Genomic DNA, 26,107 nt, shown 5'->3' on the forward strand with positions numbered 1-26,107 from the left:
GGTCAAGAAAAGAAAAAAAGAAATATGGCATTCAGTGGAATTTTTTTTTTTAGCTGCACATAATTTAAATGCTTGGTTCTGAAAACAATCTGACACATGAATACTACAGTGCTAATCGAAATTTAAGAGCTCTTTATACAGATTTGTACAACATGACAAATCCCTTTTCAGACATGTTAGTTCCCTCCGTCAGCTCTCCTAGGCTGACACGTTGCGGTAAAGATGAGGTCCTTTGCTCGAATGCTTTTGAAATAAAAGTCAAGTGCAAAATAAAAGGCTTTTTCCGTTTATTAAATGTTTTCCGTTGTCTTTTTCGGTAGAGTGCTTGATTAGATGGAGCGTGTCTCCACCTCGATCTTCTCCTCCGACTGTGACGATTCTGCTTCCTGGTGGCTGATGTTTGGCCGAACCGTCACCAGTGGACCGCCACCGTAGATCGAGTGGAGGAAGTTCCACGTCTCTTCGGAGATCTGCCCTGAGTCAGCGCCTGCAGGGCGCAAACACAGTTAATTTTCCACAGAGGCTCCTCAAGACTTGTTCTAACAAAAATGTTTCTCCAATTCTAGGATATTATTTATTCATCCTGAGTTAATCAGTTTCGATTTTTCTTTTTCATGCTTCCAACAAAGATTCAAAACATCTTTCTGCAGCATAAAAGAAGAGAAATAACACAATACTACAACAATAATAATAATAATAATAATAATAATAATAATAATAATAATAATAATACCTTGTTTGAGTGTTAAATGGCCATTCTTGTTCACTGTAATCTTGGAATTATCAATGGGTCCCGGCGGATCTTAAAGAGGAGATAAGAAAGACAATCAGTCATCATAATTACATCCAAAAGTAATACACACGCTTATTTATCAATCCTAATTGTTTCAAACGGCACTGATGTCAAAATGTCAAATGTTTTTGTCACACCATGAAAAGCAATTTCTGCTCCCCACTCGCTACAGACAGAAAACAAACATTAGAGGAGCAGAAGTCAGAGAAAAAAAGACGTTCACTGCAGTGCCAGATGTAAGCCGTTATAAATAGATATGACAATACAGAGCAAAAAAAAATAAAAAAATTAGAGCGAGTGCAAGCAACCGAAATATATTTTGACACTTCATTTTTGCTGTAGCAGAAGGGAAACTTGACTCGGGGGACTGAAGCAAACTCTTTGAAGATAAATCAAAAGACGAAATGGGATTTCACAGTTTCTTTTGAACATGAGCAGCTTTTGGGAACGAGAGAATCAGGATGTCCCTCATAAAAAACATTAATTTGCCATATTCTCCGATCCATAAAAATGTATTGATTTGACACATGCTGTTTGTTGCGAGAGAACATTGAAGATAATCAAGGCAGCTTCTCCCTGATACGTCATCAGCTGATATCAGAACAGGAGGAAACGTTCAGCCTTTTAATCAGACATTTAAACAGGACTCAGAGGCAGAGGCAAGACTTCTGTCCAATTACCATTGTCTTTTCCTTTGACAAAGCCCTCCCACTCACGAAACCACTGCATGCTGATGCAGTATATGACCACTGGAGACTCCTCCTCCTGGAACGCCTTGTTCAGCTACAGAGCAGAGGGAGGGAGAGGGGGGAGAGAGGAAATGGGGGAGGAGTGAGCAGTAGAGACAAGAGGGGAGAGAAACACGGGGGGGGGGGGTAAAAGAAATATATATTAAGTGAGGATGAAAGGATTGAGAGGAGAGGAGATGGAAAACCTAATCAATTCTCTCTGGTAGTTATTCCAATTAGAAGACAGACTTAACAGAACACTGCACCAATTTCATCTCTCTTGGAAACGACACAATCCCTGCTTCTCTTGTTATCTTATTGAAGCTCTTTCTAAAACACACACGTGCATGCACGAGCACACACACACACACACACACACACACACACACACACACACACACACACGCACTCACACACACACCCTCTGAGCAGCCATTGTGTGAGTGGGCAGCCTGAGCCGCCAATAACAGCTGCATCTGTCCCAATGCATTAATGATAAGGCTTTCATCAGGCTCACACCTCTCATCTCCTGCTGGGGTGAAGAGCACCAACACATGCAGCCTATCAATTGGTTCAATAGACAGGAGAATAGGCCTTTACACACCCATGTGAACTGGGCTGCACAGAGACACACGCTCACACTCTATCCATTATCACTCACACCATCTTTTTTTTTTTTACCTATGGCTACAGCTCTCATCTTCCTCGCCGGTAAACATATGGTTAGAAGCCTTACCCTGACGAACATGTCCAGCTCTGACTTGCGTCGTTTCTCCAGTTTTTCTATCTCGATCTGGCACGTGTGGCAAACGTACAGGTGGTTGACAGCTGGTCCCCCTCCGTACCTGCAGGGAGCAGTCCACATTAACTCACACAGATGAAATCAACGCCACAAAGGGAACCACACTGCAACTGTGAGCACACTGAGTAATGGGAGATGTGACAATGTTTACAGCCTCCAGCCAGTCGCACACAGTCGGCGTGTGCTCTGTATGTACCTGCTGTAAAGGTGATCCCACACGTTCTGTGGCAGCATTACCACCAGGTCGTCGATGAATGTTGCTTTGTTGGGTGGCACGCCTGATGGGACACATTGAAACATCCATCAGACATTAACAGTGTGACACATTGTGACTGCTGTTGTGTTCAACTACACTAAAGTCATAGCTCCAACCTTACTATTGAGCCCACCAGATACATCGGGCAGTACAGCACAGATTTTATTTAAAAAAAAAAAAAAAAAAACATAATGCAGAAAAGACCCTTTGAGTAATTTATAATTATAGAATTACCAGCAAAGTTTGATCAGTGTCATTTAGGACATTAAAGGTGCGCTATGTGGTTTCGGGGAAGAAATTTTAATCAGGAGGGAAATTGATTTTTTTTATATCTAAACAAACTAAATGAACAAAGTCTTTGCTTTCATGACTGAATAAACAAATGGACTTTAAAAGACAACATAGTTTTATACTGTTTTACTTTTTTTATATGTGGAGGACCCTGCCAACTTTCTAGCTTCAAACAGTGTTCTGGGGGACCATATTAACCCTGTGAGAACAGCTTGTTTATTCAGTCATGTGAAAAAAAACTATATATTTCTGAGTTGTAAATAGTAAAACAGTAAAACTCTGAGTTTGAATTTATCCTGCAAAAGTACACAGTGCCCCTTTAAAGCTAAAACTATAAATATCCTGCCTCGATTAACTACATGCATTTGTCACAAGTGTTTGATAACCACATTTCACAGGAAACTGCAGGAAATGTGTGTTTATCTCTAATATTAATCTAATATTTTCCCCTTTTTTCCTGCCTTCAGTCCCTATAATTAGATCAGTGGTATCCAACCTGGGGGTCAGGCCAGCCCAAGGGGTCCAGAGATAAATCTGAATTTTATCATCATGATAAAACATATTTCTGCACCACAAAACAGTTCAGTTTTCTCTAATCTTTGGCCCGTTCACCTTTTCAAGCCTCTAAAAAATCCCTCCAATAAAAGAACTGGAAAAGAAACTCTCAAACTGACACTAAGAACATGATTTGTGACTGGAAATCTCTCATCTTAAGGGTTTGTATGACAAAAACATTACATTAGAGGACTAATTTATCCTATATTCGTCTCTATCCTTTCCTCTTTCCTCACCAGTGAAGCTAATCTACTCTAATCTCAATTCTTTAAATTATATTCTGATAATCATTTACACAGGATCACTAAATGTTAATTAATTTTAATTCAAGTTTATGATGGGGAAGGACCTTCAGTTTTAAGATGAACCTGGGAGAGCCTGCTGTTTATTCAAACTAATTTGTTGGGTTAGCAGTTCTAGTTGTCAACTTGACCTGGAACAAGAGATGAGTAACCTGTGTGATGTTAACCTGACCCCAACCCAACAAGTACAGCCAGCTCAACTGAATTATTATGTCTTTATATAGATAAAGTCAGTTGAGGAATGACTGGAAACAGCCGCCGCATTACAGGACATGGTGCCTTGGACATGGTGCGCTCGCTCTACAAGGCAGAACATCAGTTAAGCAAAAATATGAAACAAACATTGAGGCTCACACTCTATACCAGCAGAGACTACACAGCGTCAAATTGTGTGGGTGCAGAAAACCAGCAACAATTTACTACAGCAGAAAAACTGTGGCGGGATAAGATAATGAACCGTAGAATGAAAGGCAAAGCTTGAAAGAAAAATGAATATCCAATAATTATCTGCTTTAGTCCTTCAGTGTCTTTAAGTCTTTATATTCAAATGAGTTATTATTCTACAAGCGTAAAAAGAAAGCTGAAATAAACTGCAATAAATAAAACAATCATGGTTCGGGCAACCTTTACATGCTTATTTACACAACTGTACACATTCCCCACGGCCAATGTATACTAACAGCTTTAGCACAAATGTTCATTCTTTCCTCCTTAATTTTCAATTTCATATTTTCCACCACTCCCTGAACAGAGCGCAGAAAAGAAAGGAACATGATTGGCACAAACCCTTTTAGAACCCATCCCTCTTCCCTGCTAAAACGAGAAAGAAGGATCATCTGCACAAAGAGACATAAAACCCCCCTTTGAAGTCTGCAGTGTTGTGGAGGGAATACTCTGCTTTGTCAAAGACGAAAATCCACGGCAAGGATGAAAGCAGAAGCCGTGTTAAGAGACGGCAGAGCGCAACGCGTTTGCGCAGGGAAAGGAAGAAAGGGTGACCTCCGAGTGATTTCAGTATGACGACAACATAGTCACACGCACCTCCATGCGAACACAGGAAGTCGTCGTTGGAGATGGGGCCCGGTTCAGCAAAGGTCTTGAACTTGTTTAGCCACTGGCGGGAGATGTAGAACTGCAGGAGGCTGGGCTCCATCATGCTGAATAAACCCGACACCCTCCTACGTTCTTTCAGTGCATCCTCGTTACTCTTTCTGCAACAGGAACAGATCAAAGATTAATCACTACTGCAACGGAATAATCAAAAGTAAGGTTATGAAAATCAAAGCAGCACAGTGAATGTTAAAATGTCCAGTCTTGTGGGTGTGTGTTTACTTGTAGAAGAGCACATAAGCCTCAGCATTCTGGACGCAGGACTCAGACACCTCAGTCACACTTTGGTCATCAAATTCATACCACAGATTGTTCACATCATTCCTGCAGTACGCTATGTAGTGGCCACCTGGGATCAGACAGGGGGAACGTGTTAGAGCGGCAGCAGTCATAAACCTAACAAGTACATGTGAAATTTTTCTGTGGGCTAATGAATGCAGGACACTCGTGCGTGCCAATCGAAGGCAGATTTGCCCACTCACTGCTGGCAGTGCCGTGGTGACAGATGACTGACAGCAGGTCATAGTTGGAGGTCTGGGCGGAGCTGTCCTTGGCCAGGAAGGGCTGCAGGTCCAGGCCCTCGAGCGGGAAGGAGACGTGGGTGCTTATCTTGGTGGAGAACATCAGCTCGTGTCTGAAGCGCTTTAAGTGGATACACAGGATCTGGAGCAGAAGATTGCACACAGAGGTTCTATTTTAGAAATCTGATTGTTCAAGACATTAGGAGAAAAGATTTTTGTTTCTTCATGATGAAAAGTAAAAAGAATTGTTGCCATACCTCTGGCAAACTTTGCATTTTACAAAATTTGACGCCATTTCGTAATCTAAGAGGAAAAAAAGATGAAGAATAAAGGGCAATCATTACAGCTGCAGATATTTATTTTCTCTGTTGTTGTGTATTGTCCAGTTCAGAATTAGTAACTCACTTCTTGCATTTTTCACAGCTGTACATGTTGTCTCCTAGAAAACAAAAAACACACAGTTATTGAGACATCAATCTTGATGTTTGTGCTGGCAGAACAGATTTCCACCCACTTGCTCACCCTTTAGTTCATCTCTGGCAAAGAAAGCTGCAAGACAGTCTTGTAGTGTAACCACTGGACCCCAGAACCAACTAGGAATAAAAACAAACAGACGGTTTGGTATTGATAAAAAGGGCAGTGTACAAAGCCACAAACACTTGACGTGCATGTAAACAACAACAACAGTGTCCGTGTTGTCAACACACCTCTTTATGTATTCCATGACAAATGCAATCCAGCCCTGCGGTGCATAAGCTTCCCCACAGGAGCCGGCTTTAACCAAGGAGGTCTGGTGGGTGGAGGAGTGGAGCTTGGCCAGGTCTTCCTTCCCCGGGATGGGCAATGAGATATCCTGGAAGTTCTCCAGGGTCACAGACACCTGACAGCAACAGAACACACACACAGTAAAGCTGAGCTGTGTGATGTGGCCTTCAAATAATATTGCAATATTTTAGGCTATATCACAATACAACATATTTATAGATATCAATATGTTAAAAAAAAACTTGACTTTGAGGATAACTATTGGTACTATCACAAATATCAACGCAACAGGATCTTTAAGAAATAATCATCAGTAATGTGGAAATTATGATCAGGTGGGTCAAGATGAGCATTAGAACAAGTACAACAAGCTGGTAAATTCAGAATACTACATCAATTCACTGTAATGCAGCTGTGAAAACTAAAGCACTGAAGTAGATTCTTTCCCAAAATTCATTTTTAAGGACCTTGAAATAACTTGACGCTAAGCCCCATCCTCCAGTGCACCCCTTACTGTCCATCCTACCCTCTCAGCAAACCCATTATCTCATGTAAGACCAAAAAATTCACCGTAGCATCCGCACTAACCCGATCACAGGTGAGGCACTGAACCGAGCTCACAATGGTCCCATCGAACACATCTGAGATGACGCTGCGGTATTTCTTCTGCCGCTTGTTCTTTGGTGGGGAGAATGTGGTCACTGCTGAGAGACCGCAGAGGCAGAGAGGGAGAAATGTGAGGGTAGTGCTTAACAGTATGTCAGCAAAGATCTGCACGAGATAGCTTTGAATCTTGGTATGGCTGCCTCTGATCAGGCAGAAGTACCTTTCTTGTGTGCAGGGTTTAGGCTGGGCCAGCCTGAGGCAGCCTTGGGCGGGCTGCTGGACATTTTGGGAATGTGTCCCTCCATCGGGACTGGACTCTGTGGTCTGTTGTTGGTTGACATTTGGATGTCTGGGAAGGAATCTTGTTGAGAACAGGCTACATATTAGAGTTTTAAAAGTACAAATTTGATGCAGAATAAGTAAGCGGAAAAATAAAGCTCGACATTCTGCTTCATAATGTCCACAATTACCTGTTGTTCTGCCTTGAACCTTGATGGCTCCCTGGCTGCTGATAATTGGTGTGGCTTCAGTGGTAGTGTCAACATCTTTGTCCATGTCCACTCCAGTGCTACCACCCATAACTCCATTAACTCCGGAGCGGTAAAAGTCATTGATCATATTCTTCTCCTTCTGCCACTCCCTGTTGGCCTGGATCTCATCTTGCTCAGGAATAAGCATCTCGGCCTCATTGGTGTCTTCTATTAGCACATTCCCGCCCTGCACCTCGTTATCGGCCCGGTCGCTGCTACCGCACGACTCGCATGACTGGAAGTCGTTGTCTGACTGACTGCGGTTGTCCTCCTCGTGGCCGTCGTCCACGGTGATGCCGCTGGACTGGTCGTAGGGTTCGGGCAGCGGCTCCTTCAGCTCCTCGTGAAGTTGATCCATCAAGCAGCGGAGAAACTCCTGGGAGTCCTGGAGGCAAAGAGGGGAAAATCACAAGAAATGTTAGTTGAGGTAGCAAATTAGTTCTAGCTGGGAAAATGTTAGAGTTCTTAGCAGCTATTTTGATTCCTGAAGCCTGTGAAAAAAATACTTAATTTCCTCACCCTGAAAAGAACATTGAAATGTAGCACAGCACTAATTCTGCCTAAATATAATCGAGCTTGACAGACACAGCCAAGCTTTCCCAAAGCTATTTTTTTTTCCAATTTACAAACAACAACCACTTCACCTCCTTGTTTATCCTGATTCTGCATCACAAAATCCGAAACCAAATGCTCATGAATGTGTAATCAAACTTAATGAGCCCCAGCATCCAATCTCCCTCTCCAGCCAAATGAACGCTCCTCTCCCAGGACCTGGAATGTTAACTTCATTCATAGCAATGCTAATTCCAAGGCTGTGCAGCCCAGCATAGCGTGACAAATGAATATTCCTCAGCTAACTCCTCTGAACAAACTCTGGCAAGCCAAGAGGAAACAGGCCTTTTCATCATTTCACCACTCAGGCTTATAAATCCCTTATTTACAGACAGTGGAAAAAGACAAGACGTGCTCCAGAGAGTAGTCTTTCTTTATATCTATGACACGTAAATCTTTTTTTCTTTTAAGCACCACCTGGAATCAAATCAAACGATTAATGTGTGCATTTGTGTGTGAATGAAAGTCAGAAGCTTGTAATTGCAAAGTAGAGGACTAAGTTTATCTGGACGAGTGATTTGAGTTGGAGGTAATGTAATTTCTATAAAGGAATGAGCACGGAGGGATATGGAGTGGAAGAGAAAAGGGAGAGACTGTATAAGATCTGGGACAACTTTATGGCTGAGCGTCAGACCCATCATAATTACAGCTCAGCACAGAATCATTAAGGATAAGTTTAGTGACAGGAAAATGATAGGGCTGCATTAACTGTTATTTTCATTATTGATTAATCTGCTGGTTATTTTCATGATTAAATGGGGGGGGGGGGGGTTTAATCGCCTCATTTGGACAACAAACAGTCCAAAACCCAAAGACATCACTGACAGAAAAGCAGGAAATCCTTACATTAAACATACTGCAGGTGGCAACATTTTTGACACTTTTGCTTGAATAATTTCTCAAACAATTAATCAGTTATCAAAACTTGTTGGCAATTCATTTTCTTTCAGTCAACTAATCAAGTTATCATTGCAGCTCACCAAACCAAAAAATGGAGGATGAGTTTCCGCCCACACACAGACCCCATTCATTTTTCGTGCAAATCCACAAAAAGAGACAGATTCCAATAAAGATTCTAATAATGGATAAATCTCGATGAACAAAATCAGGTGTATTCAGGTGGCTGTTTGCGGAGGTATCCTCTCTACTGAGTGGCCTTATCATTGCTGAAAAAATAAGGCACTACCCACAAGTCTTTGACACATTTTGAGAACCTACTCATCACTACAAAACAGGATGACATTCCAGCAACAGTGTAATCATTTCAACCTTTTACATTCATGTTCACTCAATTGCAAACCACAGAGGTAAAAGCAAAAATCCCACTCGTTTAAAACACATCAGCTAATTATCCTCCAACGCATAAATGAAACGAAATTGCAACCATGCTGTCTAGCACGTCTCTAACTGTGTGAAGAGTGTCTCCATGTTTTATAAATATATTATCAACGTGCTCAGATGCACTTTTATTGCACATTCATTTCACCATCTGCAGTGACCCACCTGCTGAGAATACCCTCTAAACATGGGGTTTATGGCTTTGATCCCCTGGAACAAGTTGGTTGGGACCACGTAGGAGACTCTGTAAAGTGACAAAACACAGTCTGCTTAATGAGTTTTGTCATACATGGATATCACAATCAAAAGTCTAGTGGGATGCAGAGTTTATAATCAAGACTAGCTGAAAAAAAAAAAAAAACTGTGGCTAAGGAGTTCAGCAGCAAAGCTACAGTACCATCACTTTAGCGTCATACTCTAAACATGGTGAATTAATGAAAGTGCCCACAGCATTTGCATCTGAAACCAACTGTGGCTTGGGCGCAAACTTAGAGGTTTGTGTGATCTAAACAACATCACCTACCTGTTCTTGTGCCACAGGTCGGACACTAGCTTCTGGTAGCTTTTGCAGAGCGCGGGCTTCTTGTCCGTCCTCACCATGCCGCCACATTCAAGAAAGAACTGTGTCAAGGGCGGGCTGCAGTGGAAAGAAAAGGGGCATAAACAGATCATATGCGAGCACCAAATTAGCTTTTACTTAACATCTGTCCCTGAAGAGATTGATTATTATTACTAAAAAGTTTGTAATGCAGTGGCTAATTCTCAAAAACCTGCATATAATCCTCAAAAAGGCAAAGAGAAGCAGATATATTTCAGAGAAGTACAAGATAGTGTAATGTAATTACAATCTGTTGTGTTTGCAGATGACTTTTTAAGCATCTTAGCTTCAGTGTGGTTCTGCTTTTACATTCATGAAGGTCACACAAAGGCAGAAAATGACACACAGGAAAGGAAATCCAAGAGGTTTAAGCTCAGCATTTCTACATAATGCCGTCTTCTGCCCGTGTTTCTGATTCATTTAGCGTCATAAAACCATGTTTCACTCGCCGAGTAATATCACAAATTCCCAGGGCCACTGAAAAAAATCCACATGCAGCTGAAAGTTGAGGGACATCGGAAATAGCTGAAAAGAAAAACAGCTGAGGGGATTTTATTTGATGGATACGGAGCGGACAGGAATTCGCAAGAAAGAGACAAACTGCAGAATGAATAAGGCATGGAGTGTTCCCTTCCCTTGGCAGGAGAAAAGTCCTTGGAACTGAATAATGACCCGACAGTAAGTGAAAGAAGCGGCGCTCACACAAACAGACATCAAAGAGAAAGTTTCAGAAAATGTCCCTCCTTCCACAGCTGCGTGACTCACTTCCTCCTATTTTTGGAATGTGATTTAGATTGCAAATTTTGACCCACATCTTTTCCCCCTTTTTGACTTGTATCCAGACGAAGCATCATCAGTTTAATTTTTAAAAAAAACAACAAAAAAACGTACCAGCCCCTGGGTAGATAGTATTAAAAAAGGAGGAAGCTGTTTCACGAAAAATAAATAAAAAGTAAGAGGTACAGAGTAAGTAATAACCCAGGCCAGGGCTCTGCAGTTGAGCCATAATTTAAGTGACCACACCAAAAAATCCAATCTTAAAGAATGAGCCAGAAGGATTGGCAGTTCAATATAAAAAAATGTAAAAAATGCAGCAGACTGGGAGAGAAACAGCTAAGGGAGACATATAAAAAGACATAGCGGGAAGAGCAAAGCAACGGAGGAGGAGATGTAAGAAAGAGTTGGTGTTCATTTGTAACTGAAGACCCTACAGGGATCTACAAAAGGCCATTTCTGCCATCTCAAATGGTGCACTGCAGCAATTTTCGCTCAGCCGTCACTCTCCCAAATGAGCATAGCCTCGGTCCTTTACTCACAGACAACAAGAACCAGGCAGGCGGTGAGTAAAACAGCAAATGGCTCATGAGAAAGGAGCGTGTTGAAAGTGTGGGTAGTCAGCGGAAAGTTACAGGAAAAAACTGCAAAGAGAGGTGATGCGGGGCAGACGGGTAAATGCAGGGGACAGAATGTAAGTTAACGGATGTCTCACCAGTTGGACAGGGCCTGGAGGGCAGCGTTCATGTAGCAGGTGTTGCCTATGTTCTTCAGCCCTGTCAGGCCTGAGGGAGACACAACACACCGGGGAAATTAAAACAAGCCACTCATCAAATGCTTGTAAATTTTGATGGCAACCAGAGCCTCTATATTGTTAAGGAGACCAATTCCATTTCCAAGATTTATATTTTACAGCTAGAGCAGGAAAAGTGGCTACCTGCTGTCTTGTAAATCAGCAACTGCGGCCAGCGGTCTCCAATATTAATTTTCTGACCAAGGCAGTGACAGCTGATTCGTCTCATACAAAGATTTTTAAAGTTCACTTCAGACACGATAAAATGTCCCAAATTGCCCCAAAAACCCCACTTAACAGTTCATATAAATCGATTCTGTCAATCCAGCTAGTATTCTTTCAGTCAGTGTATAATCATGCTATACCTTTTAAAACTGGTTGCTATAATGCTTAGGGGGATGTGAAGAGAGAGTATAACTTTATGTTTTGAGGCTACATTTGTCTACATATTGTGAAAGGCTGCAGGATTAATTGAGATATAATTGAAATAGCAATATGAAAAAGTGCAATCTTCAATCTTATTTAAAGGGTATAGGTGCAATTTCACCTACTGCATTTCACCACACTAACTGCTAATTACTGCACACTGTAGCCGCTGTTAGTTAGTTAGCACAGTAAACTGTACAGCTAGCGCTCAAGATATTGAGCTTGGGGCATCGGGGGGAGTGTTTCACCACTAGCATGGGCGCTTTGGACCATGACTAGTTGGTTAGTTGGGGAATTTTTGATAATTTAAAAACATTTTTAGTTGATATTCTTACAATTTGCGAATTTTAGGAAATGGTACCGTTAAAAGTATGTTGAATTAGCTATCAGCAGTTTCTATTTGCAAGGTACCCATCGATGTACAGGCGGCTATCGCTGGATTACGTCCACATGGAAGAAAATGAAAAAATTTGATAATTTGCAGGCGAGCTCTAGAGTTACCGGGAGAGTTAAAAGGGTTTCTCTGCAATGATTTCCACACCGATTTATTACATCGTCAGTGATATCCTTGGGAAATGTAACTCACAACAAATTGAAAAATATGTGTATGAGAGTGCTGAGATTTGACTGAGCTATGACTCTGCAAATTGTGGCAATTGAGGCTAAGAGGCTTAACTTCCCCCATGTCGGACGTGTTGATGAGCAGCTACAATCAGCCGCGCCATAATAATTAACTTCCTGTTGTTTTTATGTTGCCAGCATGAACCTTTCCCTTTCACCTCATGCAGCATTTCTGCCTCATGTCTCTCCCTCTGCATGCCACCTGCCAGCTCTCCTTCACCCTCTTGTGGAGGCGTGCTTCACGGTATAAAAACCTCCAATTTCACGTGACCAGCTTACTTTGCGGAGAACATTATTAGTCTTGCAAAGCCTGTCTCCTACTCCACCCACCTCATATGATCTGTATTTTGTGACAAAAATAACCGAGGCGGTGATGGTGCCAAAGCCTGAGCTGCACCGCATGAGGTTCAACATAACATATGTCATTTGGTGGAGCCTGTGTGCATCTCACAGCACTGAGTGAAAACATTGTTTGCATCGGTGGCTCCAGAGGGGACGGAGGTACTCAGCACTGAAGTGTTAGTGCTTGGTCAACCCGCAGAGCTATATTGCCTGCAGTCCTGCTTAGAGGCAGCATGTGACTTTCTGTTGCCTGTTTTTGCAGTAAGGCTCTTCTGGTCTCATCAGAGGAAACATCTGACAAACCTGTTTCAGAATCACAGTGAAACGTCAACTGGTTTATTTTGTTTGTCTTTCAAATGATATTTTGAATGTTTTGGCTATGGTCGTTGTAGTTTGTTCAAATACAACTTTTAGCAAAGGAACTGAGACAGAGCAAGAAAACCATTTAGTCATTGCGCGTCTGCCTTTGAAGTTGAAATTCTGCTCGGTGCCTCAGGTTCTTCAAAAACACTCGTCTTGCCATTTATTGCTCTTATTAATTGATATCGTAAACTGTGCTCTGAACTAAACCAACTCACTGAGCTTCTGTGCTTGAGGTGTCACCTCAAATCATCTGTGCAAGGTTCTTTTTTTCCATACTTTTATTAGAAGCTGATAAAAGTTAATTAAATTTTACACACCTCACTGACTTCATATTATAAATGATGAGTTAATGATAATGTGGGCATGAAATGTGTGTGTCTACTGCAGCAGCACTGTAACTGTAGATTAGACAGTTCTGCATGGCTGCATTCAGGTACAGGTACATTTAAGCAGCCTTCATTCGCCGCATTCAGGCATTTGTTTCAGGAAGTGTTTGTTAACTTTGTAGCTGACATTTGGGAACAACTATCATCTTACAAAGTCAGCATTTCCTTGCAAATATAATGTGTCTCTCGTGATCGATAATAATCATTTGTGTCATTCATTTTGTGGTTATCTGACCTCTCGCACGCAGCTCATCCTCCTCCTCTGTCTCCATGTCCAGGTCTTCGCAGCCTCCATTAGGGGGCACTCTCAGAGAGGTCGGGCTCCCAGGGGCCCTGCTGTTATCCTGGAGCAACAGCACAGAACAAACAGACCCCATTATCAAAGGCTCATCTAGTAAATGAATAACAGTATACAATTCGACAGTTCGACTGTTACTCTGGGTTGTTATCACACATGAGAGCACATAGTTATGTAACCAAGAGATAATGCAGTGAACAAGACAACATACATACTGCATTTAATCTATACTCTACATTAAACCTGGTTTATGATTAAACTACAGCTCTAACACGTAAAGTAAATGATGATGTGCGTTTGAGTGGACCTGGTTCTTACCTGACCAGCATTCTGTGGAGAGGGGAGGGGTTTGGTGTTTGCGTGGGGAGAGTGAGGACCTAGTTTACGCTCCAGGAAAACCTCCTTGCCACAGGCGTAGCACCACACTCGAAGCGTGGTCAGGTTCACCGTGAGGTTGTGCCTCGTCTCCTGCACACAAAGTTATTGAAGAAAAAAAAAAAGTCATTTTCGAAATAGACACATCAGACCGTCTGAGCAAAATCAACCAAGACGACAGTGTCAACATTCATCAAAAGAAGAGCGGATAAAGCACATCTTATCCCACTTTTTATCAATGAGATGCTTCTTTATCTTCAACACAATCTACCAACACATCTTTAGACAATCAGCAGGTTTCTGCTCTTATAGAACACGTGCAGGTGCGCCTGCTGGCAGCTAGGCCTGTGCAATCAGTCTAATCTACAGTGCACAAAGTGAACTTTTATGGAGGAGTTTGGCACTGCTGACAGTGCAACAAAACAAGACAATTTCTATCAAGCATCATGCAAGATGACAGCCAAAATAAGATCATGTCTCATGCTACCACTTTCTGTTCCACCAATACCAATCTACAGTATATGGTCTGGTATATTGCTGATGAGACGGAAACCTATGTCATACAATATAGAAATGTTTTAATATTTTTTTTCTCCTTCCTGATAAATTACAATACCTGAACATGTGAACTGACCGAACCTGAGTACTGACCTGATATGACTGCCATTATTGTTAAATGGGTTTAACAGAATGCCATGGGACTTTCTATTATTATGAAGCTGTACCGTCAGTGTCAGTCAGAACTGAAAAAGAACACCAATATAAATAAATGTTATTTTACTAACATGTGCTTTAAGTTGGTGCCAAGTTGCTTGCCATATGCAGTCAATAAAGACTCTGTTAAGTTGCATACAGGTGCCTGGGATGCAGCTGGAAAGTAGCAGGGTCCTGTTTCAGGGCTTATAAATCACATGGTTATTAGTCTATCACCATGTGAATGGACTATAAGGTGCATAGTCGGCATACTTGCCAGTAGTATTTTCCTTACATTTGTTTTTCCAGCCATTACAGTTCTTTTTTTGGGTAAAAATTTTTGATCTACAATTACATATGCCAGGTGCACACATTTTCTATTTGCCTTTTATTTCTAGAGCTGCACTGAATTAGTGGATCACTCAAAAAGTTAGTTGTAAGATTTTGGTAATCGATTCATCACTTCAGTCATTTTAGGCAGAAATGTGACATTTTAAGCAAAAATGTCAAACATTTGCCTGCTCAAGTTTCCTATATGTAATAATTTGCACCTATCTGTCATGTATGACAGTGAATGAAGAGTATTTGGTTTTTAGACTGTTGGTTGGACAAATAAAGCAATATAAAGTCTTTACTTTACAACTTTTTACACTTTGTTGTCATTCTATATATTAAATCAATCCATTAATCATGAAAATATTCTCGATAAATTGATAATTCACTTATCAAATAAACTAATTGGTAGTTGCAGCCCTACTTTTGTCACACCAAATGTCCAAAACCCAAAGATATTCAGTTTATTGTCACATAAGACAAAGAAAATCTCCAAATCCACACAACAGAGAAGCTGGAACAACAGTAGTTTTTGTACTTGTGCTCGTAAATTTATTTTCATTTTAATTTAAAGTATATTCTGAAGTGGTCATTGATCACTAGTCCTCACTTGCTCTATAAGAGTTCTTACAAGTAAACAAAATCAATTCCCTTACCCTCCTAAATATAAAGACAGACAAAAATTTTAAAAAAAACACTCCTGTGTTTAGCATTCTATGAACAAGATGGTAGACTCAGTGGCTCTGAGCTGAACGTCTCAGCTTCAGGTAGAGGTGAAGGTTGCAGCATAGATTTCTGCTGCTGTTGAGACATGGCCGAGTTCTGCTGACCCACTGCTGCTCTGACAAACACCGGCTGTCTGGCAGGTCGACAGGAGACTGAACGTGAGCGGCAGCCGACCAACAGACTTTGTATTATTCATCAGGGCTGCATTAGCCTTCACACAGTGGGGCAGAGCAGAGCTGACAGAGGGGACACACCAGACTGAGCGCGGCCATGAAACTCCTCAGCTTAAATAATTTATGAAGGAAAGTATACTAGGTAGGGCATTAATAACAAGCTGGATTTATAGAGCTTAGAGGGTGTTGTTAAACCTGCCCACATAATGTTCTGTAGATCTCGTATGGATAATTTATTATGTTGATTTACTTCTGGTTTAGGGTTCACAGGGTTCAACATGATACTGTAAAAAAAAAAAAAAAAACATTGTATCCAAGCAAAACAAATCTTAAGTACCCTTTCTGCACACACTCACATGGAGAATAAAACTTGGGAGATGAAGATGATATAAAACCTGTCTGAGCGTGTCAACAACTTATACTGTGCTCACAAATACTAAATAAGGCACTGCAGTGGAAAACACTTGTGTTGTTGCACCACCAACTTTGACTCAGCACCTGCTTCAGAGTGTGATCTCCTAATGAAAGGCATGTTGGGTTTGGTTTTGCCTCCAAAACCATACCATGTCTCCTCTCCAGCCATCAGCATTCAAGATATTACTGCCTGAAACCAATAATAAAACTTACACGACAGTTTGGTGTGTAGTCGTTTTAGTTGCATTCTTTTGTAGTCTTATACTTGATTATGCTTATGTGAAATGGCAACTTTCTCAAGTTGAAAAATTATTTTTGAAAAAGACAAACTTCAATTTCCACAGGATTGAAAAATTATTTGTCTCCTGCTGTTCGCCCCATGGTGGTCCAATTGAGAGAAAACACTCTGATTAGCTCAAATTTGCCCGTTTGAAGGACCAACATTTGTAACCTCCACTTGTGCCTGAGCGCCCATGTAGAATATGCTCACTGGGGGGGTGCACATTTGTGCCAGTTGGGCAAGGTGTTGGCACTTGCATTTGCATACTTGCATGGATCATGCTTCTGCTTTGAGAAATGTGAACAGCCACTATTACTGTCAGGTAGCTCAAGAACAGACCAGCAAATCTGCTATTATGAGACAAGAACTGGTGGCCTAAAAGCAACTTTAAGGATGTGGTAACATTCCAAACCTCTATCTGCAACATGAGGAATGATTTCCAAAGTTTACCATTGGCTGAATTTGCTTCAGAAGTTCACTCTGATGCATAATGATGTTTGAAATATGATCTGTATGTAAATACTAATTACACATCTCATTTGGTTTTCAAAAGCACATAGAGAGGTCGAGCTTCTGATATTAGCTGATCTAGCAGCAACTTCTAACTTCAAAACAGGCGCTCATGTTTACTCTTAGTGTAGTAACCTAGGACAATGCATGTGAGCTGATCCAGAAGCAGCGTTTCTCACTGTAGAGTCAAGAGATTAAATGCACCCCCCCCCCCCCCCCAGGGCCTCCAAAGCACTAATTAAGCATGGCCTTCTTTCTTACAAGATTTAAAGACGGCGTCCTCTCAACAAACAGAAAAGGCGGCTAGTGTTCTGCACAGACAGACGTCCTGGATAAGCAGATTGATAGATCAGTCAGCTAATATTACATCTCTTTTTTTTTTGCAGCACTCTCTCTGTCCAAAACCGGTCTTTCATCTGTGTGGAGGGCTCTGCCTCGGAGGACGTTTGCCCTCAAACAGACCCTTCCTGGACAATGGTTAGATCAGCTATGCGTATTCTAATAGGCCAAGAAAATTACATGTTTGCTTTCATATTCTTCCTCCTCGTCTTCTAACCCCACTTGGCCCTGGCGTGCTGGAAGAAAAGCCTTAGTCAACACCAGAGGCTGAGTAAAGCTTTAGAGCAGGCGGGAGGGGCAGATACTGTAACCATGGAACTGACAGTATTACTGATTCTCCCCCACTTCCCAGAGGAATGGCAATTAATAATGGATGATCCGCAGCTGAAATTGCACCGAATGTGGAGGTGTAGGAAGACAGAGTTGGCTTGATGTCTTTTAACAATTCTTGCACTTCAAAAAGCTACAAGATGCACGTGCTGGCTGTTAGAGAAGAATGTTAAAAATAAAGCAGTGCTGGAGGCAGTCTTATTCCAAGTCATGCCTCCTGGGACTCCAAAGTGGTATTCCAGTCCTGTCCTGTCCTTTCATCTGTTCCTACTCCTGCTTCTCTACTGACTCCTATTTTTGTAACCTCTCTTTTTTTTTAAACCAATATCAAAGTCAAAGTTTCAAGACTTCACCCCTTTCTCGCTCATTCCTATGTATCAATTAATATTTCCCAGGTGAAAGGCTTTGGTCAGGTCTGACCTCTCTCACCTGCGAGTGCACAGTGCTGTGGTCAGTGTGAGATTCTCCACAGCCTACATACGCGCAGCCATTCTAGAGAGAAAAACAAACAGAAGATGTAGACACCAGGGTGCTAAAAAACTAAACAGTAAAAACATGTTATCGCATAAAACATCTATTGTCAATTATTTTTTTTTTCCCCCCTTGTGAGAACTGTCTTACCTCTAAACACGCCCACAAATTTGGTCCTCCAACTTTACAGTCTTGGCATTGGCCCTAAAAAAACAAAGAGAAGCTCAGGTTAAAGTCACATGTTGTAAAATGAATCAGCAGAAACACGGCGAGGATATATATATATATATAAAAAAAAACATTATTGAAAAGTTTTTGCCAAGTCGACCAAGTTTTTAGGACTTTTAAAACCCTTTAAATATCACATAGATTGCGATTTAATAGAAATAGAAATTATTCAAATGAATTCATGCAGCCTGAACCCTAACAATTGGCATAAAACTGATGGAAGGATTGACATAATATTAAATGATTTATCTATTTACGTTTGTGCTGAAATGAACACTTGCAGATTATGAGCCGGTGAGCTTCCTAGCCCCTGTAGCTGGCAGTAATGACAGTCTGTTTTGGGGTTTTTTTTGGTTGTTTATTTACATGTTTAAAAAAGCTCCCCATCTACTTCGGACTCTAAGACTTTAAGAGTGGCTTGTTGTGAGTCGGGCAGTTGAAAGGGTCGTGATGGAGGGCCACTTACATGGGATTTCTGAATAAGTTCCTCCTTAGTGATCTCCCCCACGCAGTCCAGGTGGGGGCAGTCACAGCTGGACGCCGGCGGCATCACTCACCTACAGGGCTGAGGGAGACGGAGAGAGAATGAGAGGGATGGAGGAAGAAACACGAAATGAGTTCACAAGTTGACTGTGACCTTTGAGTTCTGAAAACAATGCATCTTGTTTTATATGAATGTTTTTCTCGACCACATGTGTGATAAAAAAAAGGAGTTACATTCACAGAGGAAATAAAACAGTCAGGTTAATATAACCTGAGTCACCACATAATCTAAAGTTTTTCCATGCCTGGATGACTGACAAATTCCGCTTATTATCAGCCACTGGCACACCAGGAAGCACATAGCACCACAGCAACAACTCATGTGGAACAAGCGCCGTCTGAATCATAAGTGATTTGAGTGCTGACAGTGCAGAAAGAAACAGAGCCAATGAACAAGTTACAACAAATCTTCTGGAGACACTGCTCAATGATTCAATTCTGCTAATCGCCAAAGCTCAACCAGTGAATCTATAAACAGACAATGAGGAGAAATGAGGAAGTAATACTGACTGTCGTTACATGGGTACTCTAAAGCCCCGGAAGAAACTGCATTACTGAATCTAAACACCTTATCCAAGTGTCTGATCGCTGACTGCCGTGTGTGCAGGTGCAACATCAACAAAGTTACTTTTCAGTTATTCAGTGAACTTAAAATTATAGTTACCAACACCCAGTCAGCAATCAACACTCAGTCAATGAGTGGTGGAAATAATGAGTCAAGAAGCCAGCTGTACTTTTATAACTAGTGCAAACCTCCAACATTCCTCTTGAATTCACTCAAGCCTAGTCCAACATCAGATCAACTATATGAAAATCTGCCAGATGCTGACAGTCAAATTGTACTCACTTACAGAGTACTTGTGTAATACGCCTGATTTTTTTTTTTTTATCCAGCAGTATTCCCTGAGAAACTGACAAAAAACACCAGGATCCACACCATCAGACAACGGTAATCTATTCTGTGCTGAGACCCATCCTCCATCCAAGTTTTGTGGAAATCTGTTCAGTCGTTTTTCTGTGTGATCCGGTGTACAATCCAACCAACCTGTTGTTAATAACTTTATACCTTTCAGATAGAATCCCGCTGTAGTTCTACTATCCAATGTGTATGAAAAGAGGAAGCTAGACAAGACATACAAGCCCTGAATAGAGGGATGATAGGAAACTACAGGGGATTTCCATTATCAGGCTTGAGGATGCCGCAGTCCCAGCCTCCTACTCAAACGGACAGAAGCTCATAAACTGCCTCGGGTAGCCTTTAGAGGGGCAGTGGATTCACTTATAGCTAAGCAGAAATCACATATCTTAAAAGATATATGTTACATTAAAATGTGCAAAAGGGCTACACTCTTACATTATCTCAAATGTTTACAACAATGTTCAAACCCAGAGAAATAGACCGAAAGTTTTCTCAAGGTAATGGTCTGTTTCACTTTGTAGCCTGTTGCTATGAAGTCCTTGAATGCAGCATTCGGCTGCCTCGTCCTTGCTGATTTGTCCCCGAGTCGCTTCCGATACATTTTCACAGCAATGGTGGGTGCTGAATGGTGTGCACCACCAGTGAAGCATTAAGTCACCCCATCCACATTACTTTACAGCACATTACCCATAAGCTAGCGAGCAATGGCAGGCGCTGCTGGTGCGTATCTGTGTATATGAATTCCAGTCTATCACTAAATTCAGCACACACAAGCGCCTCCAGTTTTATCTCTCTTCCTTTCCCCTCTCCTCTCTGTAATGTTGTTCACGTAGAAACATTGATTTCCCCTCCATTAAAATTACAGCGCATAAACACGTGACAATGGCAGTCACTTAAACAGATCATTGCTGCAGTCCGGTTCATTAACAAGAGTAAAGAGTAATAACTTTTTAATCTCAAAAGTCTCAAAATAATCTCTAAATTGTCTTTCTTTCAGTGAATGGCTCCGGATAAGTGCAGAATGTGATGTGACTCTGGGAGGTTATTCCTCCGGAAGGTCTGGCTCTGCAACCGACTCTCACTTCCAGAGCTGGCCAGCTTTGATCAGCAATATACTCAGCTGCATAAAATGCACACTCATGTATTGATAACCCATTTGTCAACCAGCAAATGCATTCCAGGAGGTAATACAGATGTTAATATTTCACTCTTTGTCTGTGCTGTCAATGTGTACCAGATTGATCATAACAACCATCTGATAATCTTAAGATGTCTGCATTCACAAGTATCCCCATCCATGAATGTGTGACCACTTTGCCCGTGGTAAGGCTAATGTGAGGCCCTTGCACATTTGGGTTTTCGAGGAGTTTCCAAGTGTCGGTGGTGTGATGTCAGTGGCGTGGTGTCAGCAGCGCTCTCCTGTACTGTACGTGATTCAGCGGATTTCCCCACAAAAACCTCTTGCTTCTTCAGACCTGAGATGCACAGCTTTTGCTGACAAATACATATGGAAATGTGTGTGAAAAAGCACAGGAGACATCACGTCACCTTATATTTAGCACATTTGTGATTGATTAAGTGATTATTCGTGTAAATTCTGGGGTTCACATATGCTGCTGCCTGCTCGCATACACAACATGTATCCAGATGACACACCAGGGGGAGAGATCAGCATGAGCACTGGAAGAGGCTGATCCCCGTGAAGTCCACACAGCTGTTTCCTCAAGTAATCAATGCTATCTACACTTTACAACTAGGTTACAACTTTACATCAACTAGTGCTTATTTAGTTTCCAACACAGGCCCCTATAATGTCCTGGACTTTAAGAAATTCAGTTTGTTTGAAATTCACATACATTCACTTTACCTCGAATAGTGCACAGTCACTATAACAACTCAAAGTAAGCACCAGGAACATCGATTTAGCCGATGGTTTTCCTGCCAAGCCCTCCACGCATTGGTGAAGAAGAAAATCTCTATCCTCACTCCTTCACAATCACAAAGTATCCTCACCACAATACTGTCTCCACAACCACCGTAATTATCCTCCAGGAGGTTTAATTCTGCACAAAGAGGAGGTACAGTCAGGGTGGGGCGTTGACTTGAACCTGGCGGTGCATATGAACCCGATGTTGCCAAATTGAGTTTTAACCTCTAGCTTAGTCAACTTGGACGATAAAGAGTGGTGCACTAACGCTGCAAGACCACACAAATAGCAACCCTGAGTGCGTTAATAGCACAGTTTAACAACTAGAGCCTCCACAGAAGAGTCAAATCAGCCATCATATTGAAAGTGTAACATTACCTGGCAGCTAATGTTAGCTAGGTACAGAGTGCGACATTTCAAATACACTAGCTAACTGCCAATTTGTTTCAGCCGGGTTTTCAGCTTAAGTTGAGCCAGTTTAGACTTCTGAAGATAAAGACAGCGTAAATTACAGATGTGCGAGGCTTTGGCCTTGTCCACTGCTCAAAGTGAGCTGTCAAACACAGGCGAGGCGTTGACAGCGTCATGGGCTGACTAGCAACCTTTCGCTGTTAGCATTAGCCTGTCGCCAATAATTAGTCATCAGACTGATCTTTAGATTTGCAAGCTCGCTACAAAACGTGTACTGGCGTAACAAGCAAGCGTCGGGTGGATTAAGCCACATTTAATAACGTTAGAGCAGAGATTGTTCGCTATTGATAACCATCTCGCTGGTAGCATGCTAGCTAGCTAGCTAACGTTAGCCAGCTATCGTCTCCGTATTACATGATCACCGACGATCCCACAGTGACTATACACCGGAGTCAGCAGCAGCTAGCTAGCATCCATAAATAACGGCATCCTCGATCCTTACCTGCACGATGAAGAGAAACGACGGCTCTCAGGTAGATCCAGTTGTATTTGATGTGTAAGACACGGGTTCAGTTTGTATTTACAGGCATATTTCAAAGGGCAATCCTTCACATTAACGGTAACCGTTCCTGTCCCCAGCGTGGTTGCTAACGTTACAGCTGTCTCCGCCCCTTTTCCGGTTAAAGAAAATCATAAACCCTCCCCATCCTACTGTAAACATTACACTACATTTATACGTTTATGCCCTTTCTACTTTTACAAAAAGGTGTTTGTGTGTTAGCACTATGAGCACTATTATCGGTAGACATTACTTAGGTTGTCTTAAAAAGAATAATAAATCTGCTACAACAATGATGGCAGATATAACCAATAGTATTGTGACTATGGTAATAATAATAATAATAATAATAATAATAATAATAATAATAATAATAATAGCTTCTGTTGAATAGTTCTCTCCTAAATTAAAGATAACAGGGCTGGGACAAAAAGGGTCACCTGGTGATGAAAATAGTAGGGCAATATACAGTAAACCCGTCCCAAGCGCCATCTAGCGTGATGTACGAGCATTTTGTGACAGGCTGTCCCAAACGGAAGAAATAACAAAAAAAAAACTATGTGATGGCAAAGCATATTTGTGACTTTCTAAGACAAAATCAAGGCACAATACGTAAAAATGTTGTCTTAGTGAGTAAAATAAATGTTACTAAGTCATTTTTATGAGATGGTAAATCAAAAGAAAGAATGCTGTGGTAGCGAGAGAGGGTCCCGACTTTGACTCATCATTTGGACTTTTAGCACAAAATTACTTAAGATGCTTTTATTGTGACTCACCCATTGTGCAATTTATATTGTATCCCGTCATTTTACTTACAAGGTGAGTATTCTGATTTCACTGCATATTTATGACTCACCAAGTGTTTATTTAACAATTAATTTTGTCAGAAACACTGTATATAGACATTTCATTTATGCCTGTGTTGCTGGTCATTTGTGCTCATTAGATAATAGCCATGTCTGTTCTTGACCTATTTGTTCAGATTTATTGTCCTTTTTCTTAGCTGTTGTGTCTTATTCCTGTGTAAGAACAGTCAAGTACAAGGGTCCACTTCCTCGCATGTGGGCAAATACATAGGGGAGACGGGTAAGATGATCAATTTTTCATATTTAGGATTACTACATCAAGGCAATCATAGTTTTGTCGCTAACTAATATATCTACATATATTTCAGGATGTTGTGCTTCCCTTCAAACAAACAGAATGAGTGTAAACATAATTGAATAAAATAGTGGTATTGTGGCACAACTTGGGTTGAGCCATATCCCACCTCCGCCTTTACTCAATATTCCACCTGTTGAGGTTGCAGGGGAATACAAACTGCTGGGAGCTCCGTGCTATGCCTTGGTGTCACTCTCTGTTTTTTTGTTTTTTTTGTTTTTTTGCACCCGTTTCGTGAGAAGTCTTCTGCTTTTCTTTTTCTTTGTGACTTGTTTCCGACAACAACTTCTGAGGTGTGTCAGTCAAGATTTGTGTCTTCACCTTTGTGAACTCAGGTTGACTCAGGTCCTGTGACACTAGGTGCTGGTGCAGGTAGGTCAGCTGGGGTAGATAGCCGGTCAGGGTTGGGTCTGTCTGTGACCATGGATGGTGCTTCCTGTGGGAAGATATCCCGGTTGAAAGGAAAGATATCAGTGGACCTGAATCCTGACACGATGTTTCTTGGTGTCATTACTGAGAGGAAGGTCTCATGCACAATCTCTGGGATGGCATAAATGGAAGCAGTTTGTCCCGGGTGGGTTCGCATCCAACTGTCCATGGCCTTGTTGTAATATGTCTTGAATGGCCCATAGACCGATACATCCAAGGGCTGCATTTTATGGGATGTATGAGGTGGCAAAGTGAGCATCACGATCCCATTCTCCCTCGCTATCTCCACTGATTTGAGTGAGACGTGTGACGAATGGTTGTCAAGGATCAGTAGTAGTGGATGATCCTTGGAGCAGTGTGTTTGTTAGATAACATGCTCCAGGTACACGCAAAACACCTCCTCATTTATCCAACCAGATTTTGTTGCGGTCACGATCGATCCAGTCGGCGCTCCTCTGATAAAGTGCTCATGGTATTTGACACGCGGGAATATGAACATTGGAGGGATTGTGCTCCCTGTAGCATTGACAGCACACACTACCATTACAAGCTCTCCTCTTTCACCAGATGTGACTGAGCCAACTTGCTTTTTCTCCATCTGTGTCACAATTTGCTTTGGCATCTGTACAGCTGTTACACCTGTCTCATCCATACTATAGATCATGGTTAGAGGGAACTTGTATCTGAAAAGAGACAGTGCACAGATTTTACATTTTTGAGGACACATTCATTTCGAATTAGACTACAACAATTATTTGTTGTTTCGCTTTGCAAACTCGTAGGCAAGTTCTCTGCATTTGAGGGTTGTAAGCCCATGAAACTGGTCTGCGAGATTCTTAATATGTTTGGCAAGTTCAGACTCCATGCCATCTGAGAGAATCCTTTTAGCCTCTGCCACTCCATCATAGCCTAGTAGTCTTTTTCAAAGGTACATTTTCTTTTTTGTCAATGTACCTCGTCAGTGTCATTCTGTATATTTTGGCATCCTTTGCTGCTGCTCCAATAGACTTCCCTTCTCTCACTTCACTGGTGGCTCTTTCAAGAACATCAGTGGTGGCTCCCCTGCTTGTACATGAGGCATGATGTCCACTCTGTAATTATGCAAATGCAGAATCTTGATTAATATTTAAGACATACAGGCTACAGCCAAAATACACACCCCAGAGGCCCAACTTAAACCAAAGCTACCATTTTGACTTTATTAGTCCCCGCAGCTAAAATGCTGCACTTCTATGCTAGGTTTATGACCCCATGTTATAGCTCATTGATACCACAATCGATGTATAAAACAAATTTAAAATGATCTATTTTGGTCTAAACGCAATTCTCATGAAACTTATGATTCACTTTGAAGAGTGAAAAGTATTTTTTTGGATATAGATGTCTAACCACTTTACCCATGTGTTTCTTACCTTCACAGAGTCCATGAAAAGGTGCCTTCCTTTTAAATACTTGGTCACATGATCAATGTTTTTT

The 26,107-nt window shown here is 41.5% G+C and overlaps 1 protein-coding gene across 3 annotated transcripts; it reads right to left on the reverse strand.

The window, feature by feature from the left end:
- Positions 1–265: 265 nt before the first annotated feature.
- usp33 (ubiquitin specific peptidase 33) lies at positions 266–26,101 on the reverse strand. 3 transcript variants are annotated; one of them, XM_037084746.1, is made up of 25 exons: positions 26,044–26,101; positions 25,586–25,722; positions 19,149–19,247; positions 18,605–18,658; positions 18,413–18,475; positions 14,129–14,278; positions 13,748–13,856; positions 11,297–11,366; positions 9,733–9,846; positions 9,375–9,453; positions 7,200–7,644; positions 6,950–7,090; positions 6,712–6,827; positions 6,066–6,238; positions 5,881–5,951; positions 5,764–5,797; positions 5,616–5,661; positions 5,320–5,500; positions 5,060–5,186; positions 4,769–4,938; positions 2,520–2,601; positions 2,258–2,366; positions 1,474–1,576; positions 734–802; positions 330–487 (listed from the first exon to the last, which is right to left on the reverse strand). In XM_037084746.1, exons 3-25 carry the CDS (start codon positions 19,230–19,232, stop codon positions 330–332), a joined length of 2,748 nt encoding a protein of 915 aa, XP_036940641.1. In that variant the 5' UTR covers positions 19,233–19,247; positions 25,586–25,722; positions 26,044–26,101. The 3 variants fall into 3 exon arrangements, with proteins under 3 accessions (XP_036940642.1, XP_036940641.1, XP_036940640.1); XM_037084745.1 differs by lacking the exons at positions 25,586–25,722; positions 26,044–26,101 and adding an exon at positions 22,985–23,146; XM_037084747.1 differs by lacking the exons at positions 25,586–25,722; positions 26,044–26,101 and having other exon boundaries at positions 266–487; positions 19,149–19,232.
- Between the last annotated feature and the right edge of the window lie 6 nt (positions 26,102–26,107).

Source organism: Acanthopagrus latus, chromosome 21, assembly GCF_904848185.1.
Source record: "Acanthopagrus latus isolate v.2019 chromosome 21, fAcaLat1.1, whole genome shotgun sequence".
Classification (NCBI taxonomy): domain Eukaryota; kingdom Metazoa; phylum Chordata; class Actinopteri; order Spariformes; family Sparidae; genus Acanthopagrus; species Acanthopagrus latus.